At 38.5% G+C, this 25,929-nt stretch overlaps 1 protein-coding gene and 1 long non-coding RNA gene across 2 annotated transcripts in view; both read right to left on the bottom strand.

Annotated features, from left to right (window-relative positions):
- The window catches only part of LOC134491405 (uncharacterized), a 771,213-nt gene that overhangs the window by 201,463 nt on the left and 543,821 nt on the right, over positions 1-25,929 (bottom strand). The window lies entirely within an intron of this gene.
- Positions 654-25,929, bottom strand: part of GDA (guanine deaminase) — a 62,460-nt gene continuing 37,184 nt past the window's right edge. Inside the window, exons 8-14 of the mRNA XM_063295129.1 lie at positions 23,878-23,985; positions 22,438-22,535; positions 21,841-21,908; positions 9,181-9,336; positions 5,723-5,841; positions 4,343-4,370; positions 654-2,691 (exon numbers count right to left, since the gene is read on the bottom strand). Of these exons, the coding sequence (XP_063151199.1) occupies positions 2,621-2,691; positions 4,343-4,370; positions 5,723-5,841; positions 9,181-9,336; positions 21,841-21,908; positions 22,438-22,535; positions 23,878-23,985 (648 nt within the window). The 3' untranslated portion in view covers positions 654-2,620. The remainder of the gene's footprint in view (positions 2,692-4,342; positions 4,371-5,722; positions 5,842-9,180; positions 9,337-21,840; positions 21,909-22,437; positions 22,536-23,877; positions 23,986-25,929) is intronic.

The raw sequence follows: 25,929 nt of genomic DNA, 5'->3' as shown, positions 1-25,929 counted from the left end.
GGAATATTAGTCATGATAATGTAAATTAATAAGATTGTTTTTAAATTTGATTAAGGGGCTCATTTACATTATGCTCTATACTTATTTTAACATTTAATTGGAACTTGTAAATTCAAATTTGAAATTATTTTAAATCAAATGGTTCATATTTTAAGGCTAATGTGTATATCTTCACAGAATTGTATCTTGTACTGGTCAGTGACTGTAATAAAATTGAACTGAACTAGTATATATTGTATACTATAGTATATATTATATAGTATACAATATGCAGTATATTAAAATAACATAACAAAATATTATTAGCATGTCTTATGAGTGAGGCCTTTGACTGGGTTGACAGATCATATTAAGCCATGCTTTCCTTAACCATCATTTGTTGAATATTCCATGGTTAGCTGAGCTCACTAACATGCTTAATTAACTTTGTTTATAAAACTAAATCAAAACTAACTTTTTAATGAGGCTTCCAATGGGAGGAGATGGGCAGGGATAAATTAGATAGATAAATAAATAAACAGATATTAAACAAATGTAATACTGTGAAATTTTGGTTATCATATTTCTCCTTCCTTGATTTCCAATGAGCATTTGAATTATTTTTTACAAGCAGGAATAAAAGTTCATTTTTGGCATAAATGCATAGGATGGACCACTTTTTTCCTCCTTTATTGTACAAAAATGTACAGGCTTACTACATTTGAAAAAGGAAAATAAAGTAAGTGAATAAAGTGCAGTTCCTCTCCTGAGTTCCCCTAGCCTTCTGTTTGCAAATATTGTAAAGCATGCACATTAAAGCTAAGTCAACATTGTATACTGCAGAACTCTACCTGCCACACCAGAATCATTCAAATAACTGCACAAAGCACAAGTTATATTCATTCTCATTAATATCTTCAAATGGAAGGTTAACAAATAGTACAGTAATACAGAAATTCAGGTCATTTCAATTTGTAATTCAAAATGCTTCTTTTCACAAAACACACATTTAGGCTTCTCTCTTCTCCCAAGTAAATCTCCAAGGTTAGGCTCCCGCCACCCCACCCTTTTCGACTGAACTTCATGCTCATAGAGAACAAAGAGGCTGGTGAAGAAGGCATCTCGTGTTCTGAGAGATGGCTGACAATTTTCAACGGGCATTCCAACATGTTTAGAGACAAATCCTTTAAAAAAAGTTTTCTATTTTATCTATACATTTATTAACAGAAGTTTATTTCGTACTGAGAATCTCTCAGAGGCAACTGCTGCATAATAGTCATTCTCCTAAAATTATCCTCCCAAAATTAGAAAACCAGTAATGATCCTAAAAGGCACACATTCCTCCGAAGGTGTTTTGTGCAAGCCTATCATATTTATACCTGCCATCTCCAGGTTGCAAGATAGAAAATCAACAGTTTTAACATTATTTACTGAGTGCTTATCCTAAGTACTTTATATACTTTATCAGAATAAAATAGTGTAGTTATGCAAATATTAAATTCAGAGATCAGATTCTAAAGCAAAAGCCCCTTTCGCCATATTGATTTGATTGTCCAAATTGCTTTGAACTGGCGGGTAAGAGTGAATTTATGATTTGAACAAATGCTTTGAAATGGATTGGACCCGATCGGGACACATCTGTAAAATACCAAGGCTATAGCCTTATCCCCGTAGCATAAAAAAGTGGGGGGGGGGGGAGGTTGATAAGAAACAGTGGATATATCTCTGTTTAACGCTACACCAGAATTTGTTCTTACCATGGTTTATTGAACAAGTGATAGTGGCCTGCTCCTCACTTAAAATGCATCCATAATACTGGAGGGGGCGGGTGTTCTTCATATTAACCCAATATTAAATTAACCTCATTACAGCTTTGCATTATGTGTGAACAAAGCCAGTGTTTTTCTAAAGCCATAAACTGTTTTTCTAAAGCCATAAACTGTTTTTCTAAAGCCATAAACTTTTCTAATGACAGAAACTGCGGACACGGAATCTGCCTCTTATTTTTTTTATATCCTTATGCACTATGCCATATCTACAATTAAGCAGTCTGCACTTTGGATGGACAAATGCACACAGATAAAAGTGAAAGTTTCAGGAGACATTTCACTCTCTTCACAAAAGAGAGAAAAGAAAACAGCTTCTCCCATCCCTGACCGGGATGCCCTGTCAAGAACATGCGGTATCTATTCAAGGAGGAAAGTTGTAAATGGCTGTAAGAAATGGGCACCATCCAAACCAGATGTGCTTTCTTTCTCAGTCAGTGCTTGTAATCCTAATATGTCCACAAATGGGATCCCTAAATTCGTGTCAGATACATTTTTAGGATCTGGGTTCTTATATCTTAAGGGAGGAAATGGATTCTACAACTGTCTCTGGATATTCTTATTAAGATGTAGGTGGAAAGATTTATTCCAAATAAATCACTTTTTATTTTAAAAATTGGGGCTGCTTCCCGCCTTGTTCAAATGAGATCGATTTTTGGCATATTTTTTGTTTTGTGACTGACAAATTTACACTCTTCCTTGTGCAAATCAGAAACATACTAAATAAAATCAGCATAACAAGGCACTGCATTTCTACCCAGTTCTTCCAAGCTAAATGATAACTAGTGGAGCGTTTTTCAGAATGGGAATCCAATTTACACAGAGCTTGAAAAGGGAACCACCAGTTTGCCAGCCACATATACTTCCTCAATATTCCTGTCATCACCTGAAAACACAAAGATGAATGAGATTATTTCCTTGAGGTATGCATCTTCTACCACTGTTAATCTTCATGATTTCTCTAAATTTTCCTAAATTATAAACACATAGCTCCGAATTTGATTTATAAAAATACGTAGTTCACATTCTTTCAAGAACTCGAATTTGATTATATCTTCTCTTCTGGATATCTATGACCTGTTTATTCATTTTTATTGTTCCTTGCTTTTAAAATGTAAGCCATCCAGGGTTGCTTGGAGCTGGGCAGTCTCTAAATAATATAAATAAGTTTAAATAAATTTAAAAATTTCCCCCAGTCACCACTAAGTTCCAAACTGTATGTTTTGTAGCAGATTCTTCAAATACAAGTCTGTCCCAGTCCTATCTAAAGTGGGATTTAGAGCGGGAGTGGGACTTAGAGTGCTGAAGGATACTGAGCTGACTGCTTTTATCCAGAAGTCTGTTCCATTCTCCCTTCAATTCCTCTCAGTGGATCCCCATATCAGAATTGAGGCTTCCCATTTAAAGACACTGGTTTGGTGCCATCATGCACAGTTTATACCTGGAGTCAGTTCACATGTAGCACTCTGAATTAATTCAAGCAATCTCATGCTCTTCTAACTACGCTGATCATAGACGTAATTGCAGGCACGCTCATAATGGCAGGAAACGTTGCCACAGTGCGAAACTTTGGGATAGACTAATTCTTTGGAATTTTCTGAATTCTTCTGGGAAACATTATAGATGCAGACATGATTATTTAATAGTGATTTAAATCCTATTAATTTCAATCATTTGTGGCCACTGGATACACTGGGTCTACAGCTGCAAGAATTCCCATGCTCACTGCAACATGGCTGGAAGACACCGGATTGGGGAGAGCTGCTCTGAATATATTAAATGTTTTAGAAGACATACTGGATCCAGTCCACATGCAATATATAGGAAAAGGTGGTGTGTACAAGTGGACATAAATGAGAATCATCTGTGTATAATATTCCTTTCAACTTGTCATGAGTAAGGATGGCGAGCAGGGGGCTCCCATCCAGACTGTCAAGCGCATGCGTAGCACTGAGGAATTGGTCAGTCATTCAAAGAGACACAGATCGGGACCGCCTTAACCCTTGGGGGTTATATGTCTGGGTTTTTCCCACGCTTCTTCAGTTTGTTAGGATTCCTGTTAAGTACTAGCAATAAATATTAGAGACCAGTTCCTTGTCTCAGTGTGTTTCCTGGTTGTTAGGACACAACTTAATGCAAATATGTAAGATAAAATAAATTTATGAATCTGTGAATTCATCTTGTCTCTGCATTTTTTCACTGCACATAAATCAACTTTCCCATATGCAGTGATATCAAGTACTAACATTTACAATATGTTAAATCAGACCCTTGGATCTACTTCTATTGCCAAGTTTTCATGTGCAGAACGGCACTTTCATACATGTAATCACTTCCATAATGGAATATTAATATTCAGAGCAGATGATAACATTTCATTATATAATAAAACTAATAAATATTAAACATATACAAATAAAATATTTTCTGAATAATATCTTATCAGTAAAGGGGAATGCATTAAGAATTGTAAAATAAGAAACTTACTTTGCAATCATATGAAACTATCTGTATAAAATTATAACTGGTATACATACCAAGATACAGGAATTTCTCAATAATATCCTAAGATGTGGAAGAAAAAGGAAATATTCAAAATGTGTTCTTCTTTGATTATAAAAGTAGATAATAGTAAATAGTTTGTAAAATTAAACAAACATAACATCACAAAAAGTAAAACTCAAATACAGTACTGCTCCAAGAATAGCCAGCATTATAAAATACTGAAGAACTAGAATAAAGATTCTTCTGATGCAGTTTCAATACATATTTTCATTTCTTTCATTTTATGTTTTATTTTTCCTTACATTGCCAGGTTATCTTGTTTCTTTCTTTCAATGGAATCTTGGAATTTTCAAGGTGAGGATCCCCATCAAAAGACATATTCCCTGAACTGAATTGATATTGTTATTGCAATTTTTGTAGGAATCTTCTGAGACTGTTCATTTAATCAATTAAATGTTACAGCCCATATTTTTTATAAGTAATACAATTTTTTATCTTCACAACAAAAGCACTATGCAATAGACTGGGGGTCAAGAAAAAGGGACTCGCGAGTAAGTCAAGTGGAGACAAACTTGGCTTTCTTCAGTCCCACTCCAACATGTCTATTAGAATTAAATTTTTCTCATAAATCAAGTTAAAAAACAAAACAAAACCTTTATGTCTTTATGCTTCGGAAAAAAAAGTATTAAGCATCTCCCAGGACTTTTATATAAATTCAACATCTAACCATTTAAACTTTTAAGAGAGCATCAACATATATGTAGACAGGAGTGATTGCACAGATACTGTGTACTTGGAGTTTCAAAAACCCTCAAAATCCCTCACCAAATGGATCCAATCATGAGATCATGAGAGAAGAATAGGAAACAAAGAATTGGAATAAACAGATAATCTTTACATTAGAGACATGCAAAGTGGGATCACCCAGGAATCAGCATCAGGATTGGCACTTTTTAACTTGATAATAAATGGTGTGGAATAATGAGTAGAGATGCAACAAACTTTACCTATGAGTGCAAACTATTCAGAGTACTGATCTCAAAAAAGGGATTGCAACAATTCCAAGAGTGCATCTCCAAATGAATGAATTGGCTTTTAAGTAGCAAATGCTATGAAATCAAATCAAGTGGAAAATGACCCATGTTTCTTCTAAAACAAACATACTAATGTAATTTGAGCTGACTGTAACCGATCGAGAAAAGGGTCAAACCTTGAAAACCTGTTAAAGCAATTCTCTAAATCTACTTATACCTTAAGGTGGAGTTACTCTGAGTCTCTTTCTCATGTTCCTCCCCACCTGCATGGCTGAGGTGTCTCTTTTCCCCCAGGTTCCCAGGGCCTGCCAGATATTCCATCACATGTGGATTCCTCCATACATATGCAGTATATTTCAGTTATGAGTATTTGATTACCTCAACATGGTCAGAAGCAAACAAATCGAAAGGACTGTCTGAAGCTTTGGCATTGATAAGCAGTGCATCAAATTCCTTGCCAACCTCAAAATTTCCAATTATATGATCTAGTCCTAAAGCTGTAAATTAAAAGTAACAAATGAACCTCTTCTTGCACACAATCAAATTCAGTGCAAGTTATAACATTTTGAAATGAATAGAAAGGATCCAATAGTACATTTACAAAAGTTACACTTGTGTTCTTTGTTGCAATTACATTATGACTATTATTCCACTCTAAATAACAGAGGGGGAGCTGTATTTTAAACATTGCTTTTTCAGGAGACTCCTTTTAGGACCACTCTTCAAACATCTTAAATTAATTAAATCATCCTTAAATCATTAGCTGTTGCTATTATTATTATTCCAATGATACAATAAGTGAAACAATCATCTGAATTCAAACAATAATAAAACAAGTAAATTTATATCAGAACAGAGGAAACTCTTTTGAGATTGGGGCCATATTCCCTTAGAGGAAAGTTAGCAGAGTCACATGTAGTAGGTATGGTGCTGGTTGTCTTCAACACCCACTTTGGAGCTCAGGAGTTCAAAGCAGCAAAGGAAATCATGGGTCTATCCCAACTAGTCACAGAGCCAACATATAATGCACACCACAAGTTTGATCTTATCTTCTATCTGATCAGAGAGGTGTTCCCCATTGCTATGGATGGAGCACCATATGATTAAAGTTGGATTTGCAGCTGCATCTCACTTCTGCAAGGATATAGAGTCTATGAGAATAGTCTATAGCAACTGACCTAGTTGGGTCAAAGAGGCCTTGGGAAAAATTGGGATTAGTACCATTGCCATTTCTACTGATGCTTCAATTGATACCTGGGGTAGAGAATTTATTAGGAAGCATTGCTACAGAAATGGACCCATTATGTGCAAATGAATTGCAGGAGCTGGAACAGCAAGACAGACAGAGAATAGGTGTGGGAAGATCCAACTAAAATTCAATAAGGCATAACATAAAAGGCATTTGGAAGCCATTACTATGGTAATATATGCAGCAAAGAATTGGGTTGCTTTCCTGCATGCATGGCTTACAGAAGTTCATCACTTGCTGAGTTGTTTCTGGTTGCAAGGGGAACACCCTTTGCCTCTGCCAAATCATTCCTCAGTTTCAACATAGAACCTTCCATGAACCTTCTCATGAATCTTTCATAGATAAAACCGTTTGAATTTGGACCATTCCAAATGCCATCACTGATGCAAAGTCAATTAAAGAGGTATCCAATAAGTCCTGCTGTTTTGTTAGAGTGAAGCAATTTCAGTTAGTGACACTTGAGGACACGGGGACACTATCTGAAGCTGTACGTTCCCCTGCTTGTCCACCTGAACCTCACCTAACGTGATTGTTAACCCTTAGCCAAGAGTTAACATCATGCACACATACAGAGGAAGGGCAGGAGTAGCATCCACATAGCTTCATTTTTCTCTGCTTCATTACAGTTTCCTCTGGTATTCTGCAACTGGCTTCCTTCAATGGCTGCAATCCCCAGAAGCATTGGCAGAAGCGTCTGCATGAGAGCACTGCCTGCGCAAAAGCCTCTGCCATTTTGCAAGGGGCAAAGGAGGTAAGAGATAGTGAAGAGGCCACACGGTGATACAAACAGCACCTTGCGGCAAATCACCATCCGTTCTTTGTCTCAATTAAGATAAGCATGGATAATGCAAAGCATTCTGCCAAGGAAAATCTAAGCTGCCTTGCATAGGCCCAATATATAAAATCTACTAATGAATAATAATAAATAATAACAAACTGTGCTAAATGAAGCTGAGACCAAAAATTAGTGTGCCCCTTTCTATTTCTCTCCTTTTCCTTTCACACTGACCATTTGTATATTCCACTTACATCCATTCTGTCCATCCAACCATCCCTTACCACTCACTCCCATCCCTCTGTCCACAAAACCTTTCACACATATTCATCCTTCCTCTTTCGGCAATGAACAAATGAAAAGAAGGCTTCTATTTCTCCCCATAAAGTAGGCTATAAAGAGGACAGATTGTAATCTGGTGCCAAGGGAGTGAGAATAAGGTAAGTCTATAGGCTGGACATAAATCCACTATTGAACTACTCTGACTTGATATCAGTTTCGGTTTATTTAAAAAATCTTTTCAAATTGTCTCTCAGGAGACTTGGAATGATACCAGAACTACACAAGAAGTCTTTATGAAATTGCAAAGAGAGAACTTGTGAAAAAAACTATTTCATTTTAAAATGGTACGTACTCATTCGTATGGGATAAATTACACAGCCAAGCAGGTGTTTCCCAATCAGAATCAAAACGCTCTTTAATTTGAAGCCACTTCTGTATAAAACAGAATCCCTTGTTTTATAGGGTGCCCTAAAACATATTTTAAAAGTGCCTGAAAATGTGATGCTGAAGGGGCTAAAGTTTTATTGCACCAGCCAATAAAGGGAAAATTACTCAAATTCTTTAAAATAAAATCTGATGGCCAAAAGAAGGATGATCATTCAGCATGGAACTGATCCAGCATCAACTCTGAGAAAAACTGTTTTGAAATACTAAATTTTAGTAACTTAGCAATTAACTGTCAGACTGTCTTTCTATGGTTGTGATTTTTCCTATTTCTCCTTGAAATAGATTGATTCACATTGAACAGCAGAGGGCAGTAGAACATCAACAGCCATTCCTGTCAAAGCTAATAAGAGAAAGCAGAAGAGGCTCAAAGCAAATTTATGGACATACAGTCCATAAAACCATTTACTTTTAACCAGGAAAAATAGCTTTAGGGAAACAAATTTGAATCACAGCAATAGTAGAAGGAAAACTAAGGTGTTAAATGTTTGTAATATATGAAAATACCATTCAAACAATTAAAAGTTATTTATAGGGTTCAACAAATGAGAATTTTATTTATTCATTCATGTAGATTTATATTCCCCCTTATTTCTAGCATGTTCAACATAGTATATGAGATCAGTGCTAGATCATCTCCATTTTATCCCCACAATAACCATGTGAGTTAAGTTGGCCTGAGAAATAGCAAATGATCCAAAGTCATCCATTGAATCTTCATGGTAAAAAGTAGCTCTGAACAGAGCATCTTGGCACTAATTCAGCACCTTATCTACCACACCACACTGGCACTCACATATTTTAGCAATTTGTGTACAGACATCACATTAAGCTACAGTGTTTTAGTTTATTTAGTTTTGGCTTATATGAAGTATAAACTGCTGTGTTTTATTCAACAAACCATGAGTAAGCAAACTGGCTTAGCACAGAGGGTGCATTTGGTCAGTATAATGTAGTGGTTAGGATGAAAGACATGCTAAGGTTCAAATGAAAAGTTTATTCCAAGCCAGATTAGAATATCAGATGTAACTTCTGGGTTTTTGGGGTAGACAATTAACAAGAGGAGGAGGAGGAGAATTTTGTTACCTTGACTTCCTGCAAGAGTTGCTAGTCGGAATGCTTCCTTCAGAGTTAAGCATTTTTCATCTGTTTCACTCTCTTTATTAATGTGAAGGATTTCAGATATCACCATCGTATTTCTGATAGCATCAAGCATGGAAGCTGAATAGCCACCAGCAACATCTAGCAATATACCAGAATATTACAATCAGCCTGGAAGGCCATATGCATTAGATGGAAACATGAGTTTCATTAAATATGCAGGCAGATGCTCATTATCGTAACATAGGTATGGTCTCATCCAGGCTTTTTTATCATGCTGGGAACTTAAATATATCTTCCAGGAATTCACTGTGCATAGGAGGATGCACATGCTCCAGGTCAGAGGCGCAAAAAGTGTAGCCAAAGGTCAGATACAGCCTGCCAGCATATTTTCTGGATTCCTAAAGCCTAAAAGGTAGGACCAAAAGTTTGTTCCCCATTTTGCACGGGATAGTTAAAAAACAAAATAGAGACCTTAACTCTTTCAGTTTAAGGCCACCCATTTCACCTCCTGAATCTCCTCCCCCAAAGAAGTCCAGCCTCCACCCACTTATGAGGTACAGCCATCAGACTGACAGAAGTTGGGCATTCTTGCCACAGTTCATTCTACTTCAGGATGGACAGTGGTACTACTAGAGCTGTAACCTCAAGGATAAAGCCAAGACCCTGCATCCCAACTTTCCCCAATGAATGGTAAACAGGCAAATGGCAAACAGATCCACGTTCAGCACCTGAGATGGCATGGGCATCATGGGTCTAATGTTTATAAATATTCAATAATCAGGCAGTAGCTGGAGGGGCCTGTAGTTGGTTGCAGCTGTTTGTTTATTATGCTTACTGTAAAGATGTATACAGTATTTTTTTATAAGAAAATGATGCACTTTCCTAAGTAACCATCAGGAAAAGTTCCCTTTTATTTATATAATTCCATTTTATTCATGGAACATTACACATTCCTGTTGCTATATCTTTTTACACTTGGAATATGCAACCCAAATGCTTCAGTTAAACTCCTCCCATCTCTGAGATTGCTCACACAGCACTGATTCCCTGCAGGGAGTGCATGGAATGTCCAGTGGTTGTAGGGAGTCACATAAGTGAAGGACAGGGTGATATATGGAATGCTCAAGGGTATCAACATGCCTGAATATATTGTTGGCAGATGTTGGGAAAGCCTTTAGCCCAGGAGAGGTCAAAAAAGTCACACACCAAGCATTTCTATAAAAATAATTTATTTACAGAAAGCAAAACAAAAACAAAACATATTTAAAGGACTTAGCTCCCTTTGGAGCAAGCCTTGCTTGCCTACATTGCGGGCAGAGGGAAAAAAGAGGAAGTGAGAACAAGTCCCGGCAGGTTTCCTCCCCCCCCAGGTGATTTGCATGAAGCACATGAGAGGAGACAATCACTTGCAACCTTTTCACCCGGCCAAAATGATTAGGCACATATAGCAGTCTTAATCTGTTAGTAGGAAAACCTCAACACTCCCCTTTTTACACTATAGATTAAGATGCAAACCAATCTTCTCTGACTTTATATGTCTTTCCATTCACATTACTTTACCATTATCTCCCCTTTGGTTTAACAGAAAGCTACCATTCTTCTTCCTGTGTTTTTCCAAACCTAGGTTGTTATAATTCCAAGGCTTTTTAATGTGAAATGCCTTTTCATGCAGGCTTCAAAATCAAGCCTTTGTTTTTCTGTTGATGTGAACAGCAGCAAATCATCAACATAAATGCAGATACATACAGCCTTGTTTGTCCTTCATATATACACAGGGATCTGCTTTTCCTTTTTCAAAACCAAAATTCTGCAGTTTTTCATCTACTTTTTGGTTCCAGGATCTAGCAGCTTGTTTTAACCCATAGATTGACTTCTGCAGCTCACAGACTAGATTCTCCCCTTTTTCATAGCCAGGGGGTTGCTGCATGTATAATCTGTGATCTAAATCACCATTGAGAAATGCAGTTTGAATGTCATAGTGGTTAACTGACATTCTCTTGAGTACAGCAACTTTTAACAGTAATCTAATTGATTCACCTTTAGTAACTGGTGCAAAAGTCTTGTCAAAGTCTAAATCTTTCCTTTGAGTGAACCCTTTTGCAACCAACCTTGCTTTATATTTTTGGATTTTGCCATCAGCATCCCTTTTCAGTTTGAAAACCCACCTACAACCCAGACAGCGTTCATTGGGAGGTAGATTTACCAGTTTCCATGTTTTATTTTCTTTCAAGGATGCTAACTCCTGTTGCAGGGCAGAATGCCAATGTTGTGCAATCTCAGGTGGTAAAGCATTCACTTGCTCTAAGGACTCAGGTTCTGTGAATATGTGAAAAGCCTTTACTGTTTCAACCTGAAAACGTGATGGAGGAACGCCTTTATTACTCCTCTGAGATCTGCGAGGTAATACAGGGCTTAAATTTTGACTCCTATCACTTTCCTGAGAAGCATCTGTCTCATCAGACAGATCTTCAGTTTGCTTTTCTGGTTTAATGTCCTCATCAGGCAAAAGATCACCATCAGCAAGTCCTTGCTGTTCTCTTGTGGTGGTCAATTCAACTGGAGAGCTAGAATTTAATCTCCCCCAGTTTTGTTCAGCAAAAGAAGCGCTTTTGCTAATTATTAATTTCTCTCCCATTATGAACCTGTAGCTCCTTTGGCTTTGTTCATAGCCAACAAAGATGACTTTCTTTGTTGTGGGGCCTCCTTTCCTTCTCTGCTGTTTTGGAATGTGAACCCATGCAGTGCTACCAAACACTCTAAGATGGCTTACCTTTGGTTTCACACCATAAAATAAATGGAATGGAGTGTCCTGAATCATAGAGTTATACAACCTGTTCTGAACATAAGTGGCAGTCGATATTGCCTCTCCCCAGAACTTAAAACATAATCGTGAATCTTTTAACATGCATTCCATTGCATTTTGCAAGGTTCTGCCCTTTCTTTCAGCAACACCATTTTGCTGAGGGGTGTACGGGTTAGAAAGAATTTGTTCTATCCCTTTTTCCACTAGGAACCTTCTGAATTTGTGAGAAAGGTATTCTCCTCCTCTATCACATTGGAGTGCAGATACAGGCCTAGGGAATTTTCCATTTGCCCATGTCACAAAACTTTTAAATTTCTCAAATGCCTCATCTTTATGTTTTAAGATGTAGATAAATGTGTATGTTGAGAAATCATCAATGATGGTCATTGCATTCCTTGCTTGTCCAAGACTTGGAGCAAAAGGACCAATAATGTCAGAGTGTACAATTTCCAAAGGTCTAGTTGTAACTCTGTCACTGTGCTTACCCACAGGAGCTTTTAGTGTTTTGCATTCTTTGCAAACTACACAGTCTAAGTATTTATCACAGGGTTTTATCTTTAGGTCAGCACACAGCTGTGGCATTTGTGCTATATATTTGAAATTAGCATGACCAAATCTCCTGTGCATCAGGTGTACACATTGGTCATGATATGGTGTGTTGCCAACTGCAGCCTTGCAGCTTGGCTTCCTTGCATTTTGCACAATGTACAAGGAGTCTTTTAAAGTACCAGTAGCACACAATTTCCCATTTTTACGTATCTCACAACCATTTTTCTTAAATGTTATGATATACCCTGTTGCAGCCAATTGTGCCACAGATAAAAGATTTGATTGTAAATTTGGCACATACAACACACCTTTTACAGTTTCTCCCAAGCAGGATAAATACAAGTCACCTTGTCCCATAATTTTGGTCACAGACCCATCAGCCAAAGATACACTTTGTCTTTCAGTTTTAGACAGTGACACAAAAGAGCTTTTACAATTACATAAATGACAACTGGCCCCAGAATCTAACACCCATACATCAGAATTACCCTTCTCAGCAACCTGTGCAATTTGGGTTGTCTGAAGAGCCTTCTTCTGTGTTGCCCTTGTGTTCTTCTTCTCTGTCTTTCTACTCTTGGGTCTCATGGCACAGTCTCTTTGCAAATGTCCAGCTGAACCACAAGTGAAGCATCGCTGGCTTGCTAGCGCTGTGGCCTCAGGTTCCTTTCCCTTCTTTTCCCTCATTTTCTGGTATTGCAGCTTTCCAGAAGAGATGGGGGGGAATCTTTCCTCTCTCTTCTCCCATTCAGCGAGTAAGCGCTGTGTAACATACGATGGGGTGAGGTCTGCTTCAGGCATAGCCTCCAGGGTACAAATCAGCGTGTCCCACGTTTCATTTAGTGAGGACAGGAGGATATATGATTTTGTGAGAGGTGTAAATTCCATTCCTCTCTCCTGCAACTCAACAAACAGCTGCTGAATATAATGCAGGTGCTCAGGAAGGCTTTCTCCTTCTGCAAGGTAGGCTCTGTACAGCTTTTTCGTCAGAGTAACTTTACTCCCTGCTGTTGCCTTTACATATAAGTCTCTCAAAGCGTCCCAAAGTTGCTTTGCAGACTGCACGCCTCGCACGTGGACTAGCTGATTGTCCTCAACTCCCAAGATAATGGTGGCTCTAGCCCGCTCATCCTGTCTCAGCCATTCAGCACTGGGATTTTGGGGGTTTTGCTCACCAATTGGCAGCCAAAGATTCTCTCTGCGAAGATACATCTCCATCTTCAGGGCCCAATTCAAATAGTTGGTCTCTGATAGGCGCTCCAGAGGCATCGCTGAGGGCTGGGAGGTAGCCATGGCTTCTTCCTTCTTTTGCAAGTCACCTCAGCTGGCTTCTTTGTCCTGTAGACCGGCAGTTGCTGGAAAATCTCCAGGTGGCTCCAAAGAAAATCTTCACAGGTCTTTGCTACCTGCCTTTAAATTGTGCATGAGGTGTGGAGTTGATCTCTCTGGGTTTTACTGGGCTTACTGGGCCCATAACCTGTTGGCAGATGCTGGGAAAGCCTTTAGCCCAGGAGAGGTCAAAAAAGTCACACACCAAGCATTTCTATAAAAATAATTTATTTACAGAAAGCAAAACAAAAACAAAACATATTTAAAGGACTTAGCTCCCTTTGGAGCAAGCCTTGCTTGCCTACATTGCCGGCAGAGGGAAAAAAGAGGAAGTGAGAACAAGTCCGGGCAGGTTTCCTCCCCCCCCAGGTGATTTGCATGAAGCACGTGAGAGGAGACAATCACTTGCAACCTTTTCACCCGGCCAAAATGGTTAGGCACATATAGCAGTCTTAATCTGTTAGTAGGAAAACCTCAACATATATAATCTCACTTAGTTTCTTTATTTAATACTGTGTCAACCAATATTACTGAAAATCTCTTTTATATTAAAGCATATAGTCCACATTTCTTCTCAACTCCTCCCCCACCTTTTTTTTTTTTTGCCAGAACAAGCTGTTCTTCCATAATGAAAATTGAAGGAATAGTTGGATCCATATATTCTGCAGCAGCATCTGTTATGTCCTTACCACTTTCATCAGAATGGAAAAAGCAGCACTGCAACATTGTGGCACAAGCTCCACCTATTTCGGGCATGTGTGATATTGTCATATGCTTATAGAAAATGGGCAGTGCTTATGTCACAGTGCCACAACGCTACTTATGATATTCTGACCCCCTGGCCCTCCCGGTAGATACCACTGATATTCTACTCACTACAGGTAGTTCTCACTTCCCAACTGCAATTGGGATGGGCAACTCTGTCACTAAGTGACATGGTTGTAAAGTGAAAAGTTACATGACCACGCTGACTTATGATATCAGTTCCAGCTGTGGTCATTAAGCGAATCACCATGGATATTTAAGCACAACATTACTTGACCACGATTTGTGACTTCCTGCTGGCTTCCCCATTGACTTTGCTTTCAGAAGCTGGCTGTGAAGTTTGCAAATAGCAATCACGTGACCATAGGATGCTGCAACCATCATAAATGTGCGCCAGTTGCCAAGCCCCTGAATCATGAATATGTGACCACAGTGACACTGCAATGGACACAGTTTTGAGGACCAGTTGTAAGTCTCCTTTTTCAGAGCCATCATGACTTCAAATGGTCACTGAACAAGTTGTCAGTAAGTGAGGACTACCTGTATTCCATATCTATCATGTGCATATGTACCACTGGGTTGGTTTAAGGCCATCCCTGATTGATTATACTCTAATCTCATGGAATTTTATTGTTGTTTATTCGTTTAGTCGCTTCCGACTCTTCGTGACTTCATGGACCAGCCTGTCGGTCATCAACACCCCCAGCTCCCCCAGGGACGAGTCCATCACCTCTAGAATATCATCCATCCATCTTGCCCTTGGTCTGCCCCTCTTCCTTTTGCCTTCCACTCTCCCTAGCATCAGCATCTTCTCCAGGGTGTCCTGTCTTCTCATTATGTGGCCAAAGTATTTCAGTTTGGCCTTTAATATCATTCCCTCAAGTGAGCAGTCTGGCTTTATTTCCTGGAGGATGGACTGGTTTGATCTTCTTGCAGTCCAAGGCACTCTCAGAATTTTCCTCCAACACCACAGTTCAAAAGCATCTATCTTCCTTCTCTCAGCCTTACTTATGGTCCAGCTCTCGCAGCCATATGTCACTATGGGGAACACCATTGCTTTAACTATGCAGAACTTTGTTGTCAGTGTGATGTCTCTGCTCTTAATTATTTTATTGAGATTTGTCATTGCTCTTCTCCCAAGGATTAAGCGTCTTCTGATTTCCTGACTGCAGTCAGCATCTGCAGTAATCTTCGCACCTAGAAATACAAAGTCTGCCACTGCCTCTATGTTTTCTCCCTCTATTTGCCAGTTATCAATCAAGCTAGTTGCCATAATCTTGGTTTTTTTGAGGTTTAGCTGCAAACCAGCTTTTGCACTTTCTTCTTTCACCTTCATCATAAGGCTCCTCAGTTCCTCTTCGCTTTCAGCCATCAAAGTGGTATCATCTGCATATCTGAGATTGTTAATGTTTCTTCCAGCAATTTTAACTCCAGCCTTGGATTCCTCAAGCCCAGCATGTCGCATGATGTGTTCTGCATAAAAGTTGAATAGGTAGGGTGAGAGTATACAGCCCTGCCGTACTCCTTTCCCAATCTTAAACCAGTCTGTTGTTCCATGGTCTGTTCTTACTGTTGCTACTTGGTCGTTATACAGATTCTTCAGGAGGCATACAAGATGACTTGGTATCCCCATACCACTAAGAACTTGCCACAATTTGTTATGGTCCACACAGTCAAAGGCTTTAGAATAGTCAATAAAACAGAAATAGATCTTTTTCTGAAACTCCCTGGCTTTTTCCATTATCCAGCGAATATTGGCAATTTGGTCCCTGGTTCCTCTGCCTTTTCTAAACCCAGCTTGTACAGCTGGCAATTCTCGCTCCATGAATTGCTGAAGTCTACCTTGCAGGATCTTGAGCATTACCTTACTGGCATGTGAAATGAGTGCCACTGTTCGATAGTTTGAACATTCTTTAGTGTTTCCCTTTTTTGGTATGGGGATATAAGTTGATTTTTTCCAATCTGATGGCCATTCTTGTGTTTTCCAAATTTGCTGGCATATAGCATGCATTACCTTGACAGCATCATCTTGCAAGATTTTGAACAGTTCAGCTGGGATGCCGTCGTCTCCTGCTGCCTTGTTATTAGCAATGCTTCTTAAGGCCCATTCAACCTCACTCTTCGGGATGTCTGGCTCTAGCTCACTGACCACACCATCAAAGCTATCCCTGATATTGTTATCCTTCCTATACAGGTCTGCTGTATATTCTTGCCACCTTTTCTTGATCTCTTCTTCTTCTGTTAGGTCTTTGCCATCTTTGTTTTTGATCATACCTATTTTTGCCTGGAATTTACCTCCGATGTTTCTAATTTTCTGGAAGAGGTCTCTTGTCCTTCCTATTCTATTGTCTTCTTCCACTTCCACGCATTGCTTGTTCAAAAATAATTCTTTATCTCTTCTGGCTAACCTCTGGAATTTTGCATTTAGTTGGGCATATCTCCCCCTATCACTGTTGCCTTTTGCTTTCCTTCTTTCTTGGGCTACTTCTAGTGTCTCAGCAAACAGCGATTTTGCCTTCTTGGTTTTCTCTTTCTTTGGGATGTATTTTGTTGCTGCCTCCTGAACAACGTTGCTCACTTCTGTCCATAGTTCTTCCGGGACCCTTTCTACTAAGTCCAGTCCCTTAAATCGATTCTTCACCTCCACTGCATATTCCTTAGGAATATTAGTGAGCTCATATCTAGCTGATCTGTGGGTCTTCCCTAATCTCTTTAGTCTGATCCTAAATTGTGCAATAAGAAGTTCGTGATCTGAACTACAGTCAGCTCCAGGTCTTGTTTTTTCCAACTGTATAGATGTCCGCCACCTTTGGCTGCAAAGGATGTAGTCGATCTGATTTTGGTGTTGTCCATCTGGTGAAGTCCATGTATAAAACTGTCTCTTAGGTTGTTGGAAGAGAGTATTTGTTATGCAGAGTGTGTTGTCTTGGCAAAACTCTATCAGCCTATGTCCTGCTTCGTTTTGTTCTCCCAGGCCATGCTTACCTGTAATTCCAGGTGTCATTTGACTGCCCACCTTAGCATTCCAGTCTCCCATGATAAAAATAACATCTCTTTTAGGCGTGTTGTCCAGTTGGTGCTGCAGATCCTCATAGAACTGCTCTACTTCAGCTTCTTCAGCATCTGTGGTTGGGGTGTATATTTGGATCACTGTGATGTTAGATGGCTTGCCCTGAATTCGAATTGAGATCATTCTATCGTTTTTTGGATTGTATCCAAGCACTGCTTTAGCCACTTGACTATTAATTATGAAGGCTACTCCATTTCTTCTGTGGTCCTCTTGTCCACAGTAGTAGATCTGGTGGTCATCTGATGTGAAGTGGCCCATTCCAGTCCATTTCAGTTCACTGACGCCCAAAATGTCTATCTTTAATCTTGACATCTCACCAATAACCACATCCAATTTGCCCTGGCTCATAGATCTTACATTCCAGATTTCAATGGTGTGTTGATCCTTAGAACATCGGATTCGCCGTTCACCACCAGCACCGTCGGCCGCTAGCCGTCCTTTCGGCTTTGAGCTAGCTGCGTCATCACGTCTGGGGCTAGTTGAACTCATCCTCTGTTTCTCCCCAGTAGCATTTTGACCACCTTCCAACCTGGGGGTCTCATCTTCCGATGGTATAGCGACATATCTCTGGTTGTACTGATCCATTGAGTTTTCACGGCAAGAATACTGGGGTGGGTTGCCATTACCTTCCCCAGGGATCGCATTTAGTCTGACCTCTCTGTCATGACCTTCCTGTCTTGGGTGGCCCTTCACGGTTTAGCTCATGGCATCATTGAGGTGCTCAAGCTCCAGCACCACGACAAGGTAACGTTCCTTTGCTGAAGGGAATTTGATTACGTCTGTACAAAAATTTTATCTAGATAATCAACCTGATAGTGATCATCTTCCAGGTATTACAGTTATAAAAGTAGTTGACAATTGCGTTATGGAAACAACCCGCTCCAATGTTGGAACCAGATTTAGAGCTGGGGCTGGCCCATGTCAAATGGACTCAGCAACTTAGCGAGCAAATTTCTCAGCTGCTTCTGTCTGAAGCAGCACAGCAATTCTATACTACCATAATTGGAAAAAGGTCTGGAAATTCTCCTTTGCAGGCATTCACCCAACTGATTCAGTTACTCTAGTCAGTGCTCTCCACCCAGATATCAAGGAAGAGGAAAAAAACAAGGGGGCAGGACTTATCCCTCTCAGCTCTGGTTTGATACAGAATGTTTCAGGGCCAAGAGTGAACTGATCAGGGAATTTAAGTTATATAAAGAGAACCCAGCTGAGCATTCCATCCAAGGGTTTATGCTCCTGAAGAAACAGTACAAACATCTTCTACAAAACAAGAAAAGAGAATTCACTAGGGCTTCCTGGCAGCAATTGATAACAGCATCCCAAGCCAGAAACTCCACTCTGTTCTAGCACCTGACAGCTTCCCATCCAATTGACAGGCCCCTTTCACTTCCTCACCTTTTACCTTCATCTGTGTGGGAGGACCACTTTAGAGCATTATATTCACAAGAAGAGGCTCCTAAATTTGACTTAGATCTTAATGCTAACCTGCTCACTAATTAGGCTCCAATCACAAATGCTGAAATAAAGATGCTCATAAATCAGCTAAAGCCTGGCAAAACTCCAGGCAATGACTTTATTACGCCCAAAATACTATGCAATATTTTGGAATAGTGGACCCCTGTTCTTGCTTCCCTGTTTACTTATATCAGTTGCACTGCACAAATTCCAGAGCCCATCTACAAAAAGGACTCCTGATATGTGGCTGCTAGTTATAGGCCTATTAGCCTGCTAAGTGTAATAAGCAAGCTCTATGCCAGACACTTATACAACAAACTAGTTGATTGATTTAGAGTATATATTGGCAGACTAGCAAGCGGGCTTCGGTCCGGACATTCTGTCTATGGACGTGCCCTTATACTTCAACATCTGGCCAAAAAATAAACATCTAAAACAGGCTCAACACTATATACCACATTCATTGATTTTAGGTCCACATTTGATCTAGTTCCCAGATCAAGGCTTTGGACTAAGCTCCTGCACACCATCATCGATAGACGGTTACCATTGCTTCTGCATAATCTCTTTAAGAACTCTAGAATCCAAGTTTGATGTGGTATGCAAGGCCACCACACTAATGAGATTCCAACTCACAGAGGAGTGAGGCAGGGATGTATTTTAGCTCCTCTGTTGTTTAATCTATATATAAATCCACTCTAATAAACCAATTAGAACATCACCCTCCAAAACTAGTAAATAGACATACTGCAACTTTGCTGTATGCAGACAACAGAGTACTTCTATCACAAACCCTAACTGGACTTAAACGAGCCTTGAATGCTCTGGCCAGTTACTGCTCTGAGGAAGCACTTGAAATTAACTATAGCAAAACTAAGATTTTGATCTTTGCAGAGAGACCTAAACTGCATGCCTGAAGGATAAATGGCCAGAATATTGAAGAAGTAAAATCCTTTAAATACTTGGGCATGGTTTTCCATGGCTCCACTAAATGCAGTGCACACCAAAACTATGCTATACAAAATGCTCAAAAAACAGTGGCTGCAATTCAATCCTTTCATTTTACCAGAGGAGCACAGCATATCCCAGCAGCACTGAAGCTATATTCAGCTAAGGCTTGGGTGAATATATACAACTACTCTTTGGTGCCCAGCTAGGACCTTACCCTTCCTTTACTCCTCTGGAAAGGGTTCAATCCAAATTCCTAAGGGATATATTCCAGGTAGCTCCCTGCATTCCAAATGTAGTATTAAGGAGGAAGGCCGCATTGTCTAAAGTCGAAACAGGTGCCTGGACTTGTATTATAGCACATTGGCTGAAATTACTGTTCTTTCCCACAGGTTTGAGTTCTTTCCTTATTGAGGACAACTATAAATCAGTATGGTTCAGGACTATTTCACCAAAAACTGCAACATCTTGGCTTCTCCAGGAGGTGTTTCTAATAATGGGCTATGAGCATGCACTTAGTGCGTTTAAACCACGTATCAAAGGTCTGGAAGTCCAACAGGACCAGTCTGCTCTACCTAAGAACATTTTCCTGAGCAGTCAAGCCCATTTTTATAAACTGGTGAGATACTTAAATTATATAACTGTCTCCAAATTCAGAAGGGCATTAACTCTAGCACATTGCAATGTTCTTCCCATAGGAGTTTTGGAGGGCCAATACAAAAAGTTCAATATAAGCTGAGATTGTTCCCCTGTGGACAAGGGGCTATTGAAACTACAGCTCATGTCCTGCTATACTGTAACTTCTATAAGGACTAACGGATCCATTTTATAACTCCCTAATGAAGCCAAATTTAGTGGCCTACTAGAACCACTAAAATGGAGCAGAGCTTATAACACAACTGAGAAGCCGGCACAGAAAAAGAATTATGTTAAAATAGCTTCAATGAGCATGCCAGAGAAACATCGTTATTGCTCTTACGCAGTCAACCCTCCCAAGCATAAAGAATCACACGCTTAGACATATTAGGTTAAGAAGTAAAAGAATCTTTCTGACTTTATTTCTTTGTTGTTCTGCTACATCCATCTTGGTGGAAAAGATGAAGTTCCTTTGTTCTTCTTTCCTTTCTAAATACTTAGTTTCGCCCTAAACTCTCAGCCCTACAGCTGCCAAGAGCTGCATGGAAGAAAGGGGAATTCCAGGCCCATCACATGGTGCCCAGAATGGAGGAGAGCAGCACACATCCATGTGCTTGCATCTGGTGGAGAAAGAGGAGGTGGGAGTGGCAACAAACAGCTTCCTCAGAGTTGCATTGTGGGACAACTTAATTTACATGTTAATTCACATGCAAATGAGGCATGCTGGATTTGCCAGAACTTCCAACACCTATTTGATAAAATACCAGGGAAATTCTGATCTTTTTTTATGTACAGTTGTTGCTATCTGATCAGTATGATTCAGTTTCTTTGAACATAGCAAAATTTTGTTATACTGTCTGTAAAATTAGGCAGACTTTGATTGCCCACTGATGATCCCCCCATTAATGTTTTGATTTATTTAATTTTAATGCATTTTTATTTGTATTTGTACAAATTAGTATTTTATTTGTAATTCTGTTCTGTGACCTAATAAAATATTGATTGATTGAGCATATGTATGTGGCTTATCTCCTTTTTAATCTTTTAAAACAGTACCTGAAAGTAAACATTTACATAATAAATCACTAACCTGTGCCTAATCCAAGTTTCACATTGTGGTTCAAAATCTTCCTTGTGTTTAAAAGCCCACTCTTTAATCTAGATTGGAAATAGAAGAATGAAAAGTTTTCTGAATCATTTTTGAAATATGTACAACCCTGGTATTTAAATCTGGCCATAAAATCAATAAAATCCAAGCATACAGATTGGACATTTCTGGTATACAAATATGTGAAAGAAGAGTGAATGGATCAAGAGGAAGGAAACAACCAGAAAGTATCTGATGGAGTTGATGAGTTCACCTTAAGTTTCTTGCTCAGGTTGTTAAAAGACACAGGAGCTAGGTTGTAAAAAAGAAAAAGGAAAATCAAGCCACTTTAGGGCACCCAAGATTCATATATGAAAAACCTGGTAATAGGATGCTTTCAGCATTTAACCCATGATTGACATTTTATAAAGCAACCTACCACAAATTTGTGCTCTCCAGTTTTATCTTCCTTATCTAGGAGGGTGAGAATAATACAATATGTAGCCCAACATTTTGAAGACCACCAAGTTGGGGAAGCTGAAGTTGATCAGAAACCCAGTTCTTGAAAGTGTAATAACTTTGTGATGCTATATTACTCACGATATGTTTGAATTAGGACAATGTACAATGCCAGCTCCTCTAAGCTTAAAAAGTTCCAGCTCTTCATCAGAAAGATAGCAGCCATGAGCCATTATAGTCTAAAAGTAAATAATAGTGATATTACTTTTACTTTTTGAATTATTATTATCTTGACAGTTCAGGTTCTAAAATAATTTTAGCATCTCTTGTGAAAATCACTAAAGTGATAGCCTGCAATGCACCGCACATTGCTAAAGCTTATTTGTAAAAATTTCAGTCTTCCAATTCCTTGCTGAATGCCAATTAAAGTGAACTCCCATTTTGCGTTACTAGTAAGATGCTAATACTTAATACTGTTTATATTTCTTCTCCTTCAGAAGTTCACATTGGCAGATAAAGTAAATAAAAATTCAGCTTAGTAGGGCTTACAGTACAACCCAACAACCACTGCTTATTTCTATGGTGGTAATACACAATGAGCTCAGTGAACTTCCTTCTGAATAAGTAAGCATGAATGTGCTGTTAGTATATTGGGAATTTTTGTGCAGTTGTTATAATAGCATGTGAAAACTGGGAGGAGTTACAGTTTTAAAGTTGTGGACTTAGCATAACAGAACAAGACTAGATTACAAGAAAAAAAAACTATGGGCAGGGGAAAAAAAGAGACAGCATCCATTAATTATTCAAATATTCTAAAATAGACTAATATGTATTTCAAATATATTTTTGTAAATAGTAGCTGAAATATATAAATAGTAGCTGAAATATATAAAACACTTAAAATCTTGTGAGTTATCAAGCTATCTCCCTTGCCAGTTAAATATAAATGAACTCAATACAAGCAAAGTACAGAACTATATATTTTATATATATCCAACTACCCGACAGCCAACTACCAAAGTTTTTTGGTAGTTCATAGTGAATCAAATAAATTATAGTATGGGTATGCGTATCATATCTGGGTGAAAATGTGTACCACCAAAGAGTTAGAACTTTCTATATCCCTTTACTGCTACCTAGTAGTCATCTGGACTTTTGCAACCCAGAGTTGAGTGGTAAATAGTTTCTTGACATAAGCATTTCATTTTTTTTAAAAAGTTTGTTATTCTAACAGAAATATTTTATCACAAGTTTTAAGAAGTCTTTATAAAAATGATGAGATAAATAGGTTTCGATATCAGGATATGCCCTATGGGAACATGATGGTCATATCACCAATGCTAAGCTGGTCTCAACAGGGATGTCATTTTGAGTTTCATTTAAGGGGAAAAATGACATACAAATTATTAAATATATAAACAAGTATGTTTGCTTTTGCCTGCATGCATCATAACTCAGAATACTGAACAGTGCCCATTTTGTTAATTACAAGATTGATCAACATTTATTCTATTTCAGCAGTACTCAGACAAAAAAGCAACATTTTCTCAGATATTTTCATGACCAATAAAAATAACAAACCTTGTTTGTAAGAAGCTTATTTTTATCATATAACTCTGTATAATGTTGATAATGAGGAAACCTGCTTTCTATAAGTCTGAGCTCCCCTTTAGACTCACTTATGTGGCTCTGTAAGGTGGGGGAAGAAACACAGAGACAATGGTCAGTATTTCACATAAGCCTCCTTTAGGCAACATTACGAAAAGTCCTGATCCAAACAAGTGTGTAATAGAAGCTATTCAATCTAAAGCATTCACAAAGCTACATTGTTAAACAAAAACAGTATTTATAAAACTTCATACCGTGTCAAGTACTATTGATGGTTTTATAGTAAATTAAATTATTATTTGAGAGATCAATAGCTTTTTCAGACAAAAAATGCAAAAAACAAAACAAAAAGAGTTTGAAAAGAGAAGAAAAACATTTTGCCTTAACAGATTTTAAAACCCTTACAAAAATGCATGAGGTAAAGGTAAAGGCTCAGGGCATGGCATGGCATGAAGAACAGCTGCCTAATCTAGAACACATTTTGAAAAGTTGGAATACTGAATTTTAAGAGTTTAATATGAAGAAAGAGTTGATGGAAATGAATCTTCCTTCCTAGCTGAGAACAGAACTTCAGTATTTTAAAAAGAGATACATAATGTTGCATTATGGTACAGGCAGCATAGAAGAAGCCTGAATAATGTTGGGCTGCTTTAACACATAAGAGATTGGTGCTGTGCTTATTCAAGTTTTGAAATATTTTCTTCCACGCAGTTTTCAAAAACATGTACACCTCAGTATTTCTGATCTAACTTAATAATGGAAAACAGAGTTGAACTAGCTCAGCAAGAAGTCATTTTATTTTGTAGTACCTGATGATTTAGGAAAATAACAGTTGAAAATCATGAATAGTACTTTATAAAGGAAAAGTGCTACACATTGTAATTAAAGATAGAAACAAATGAAGACTGAAATGCAGTGATTTGTAATTTAAGGTGTGCAGGATTATAACAACAGGACCCTGTGTGCCATCCAGGACCCTGTGTGCCGTCATAGCAATAGCTTTCTTGAACCATTGGTTTCACGTTTATTTCTTACTTAGCTTCTTTGCATATTTTCAGAATGGCAGATTCTTACCCCATGACCAAACAGGATAGCCATTTAAAACTGTGAGATGTGGGGTTACTATTAAATCAGATAAACAGATTTCATTAATAAAACGTAATTGTGCTGTTCCAATATTCTATCTGGTTTTTTTTTTAGGATAGAATGCACAGCTTAGACTGAGTAGTGCCCAAGGATTATTTTTATTTGTGTCTTGTCCTTCCTTCAAAAAACACTGAAAATTGTGTTTGCCTTTGCAGAGCATCCTGCACTGCTGCGCTGGCTTCTGTACGTGAGTCCCCATCCCGCAAGAGAGAATACAATTACAAAGTGAAGATACTGTAGCAACTTGCTTCATACTAAATAATGAGCCTTTGTTTCAAAGACTAGATTATCTTTTCCTCAAAGAACCACCCAGTGAATACTGAATTCTATCCCTTGAAGTTCCCTCATGTTCCGTTGCATGAACACAAGTAAAGGACTAATAATTAATAACTCCATTTCCGACACACCCAACCCAAATGAAGCGTAACAGTGCAAATTCAAAAGCTATATGAAGCACAATCTAATAGCAGTAATTGACTTTCATTTCTCAGCAAGTTAAATGTTTAGATAATAGCAATTCACTGTGATTCATTTTTCTCAAAAGAAATGTCAGGGGCTGCTTGACTCATCGGACTGCTGTTGAAACAGTTCTTGAATTATATTCTAGATAGGCTAATGGAAAAGCAAGGACGAGGACCATCACAATGGTATCTAGCATCACAATCGTTTTCTGAAGTTACCTATTATGCCGATTTCAAGGCCAGCTTACAGACATCAGACTGATACTGCAGCACTGGAAAGATAAATGTATGGCCCCATTTATTCAATGGATTGGAGACCTGGTTGCACTTGCCACTTATGAGCGGATTGCCTACAGACCTAGACTTTGTGTGGACAAGTATAATGAAATATGGGACGCATTTATACAAAACGCAGTAG

Source organism: Candoia aspera, chromosome 2, assembly GCF_035149785.1.
Source record: "Candoia aspera isolate rCanAsp1 chromosome 2, rCanAsp1.hap2, whole genome shotgun sequence".
Taxonomy (NCBI): domain Eukaryota; kingdom Metazoa; phylum Chordata; class Lepidosauria; order Squamata; family Boidae; genus Candoia; species Candoia aspera.
Note: the sequence above shows the minus strand (reverse complement) of the source record. Positions and strands in the feature narration are given on the sequence as shown.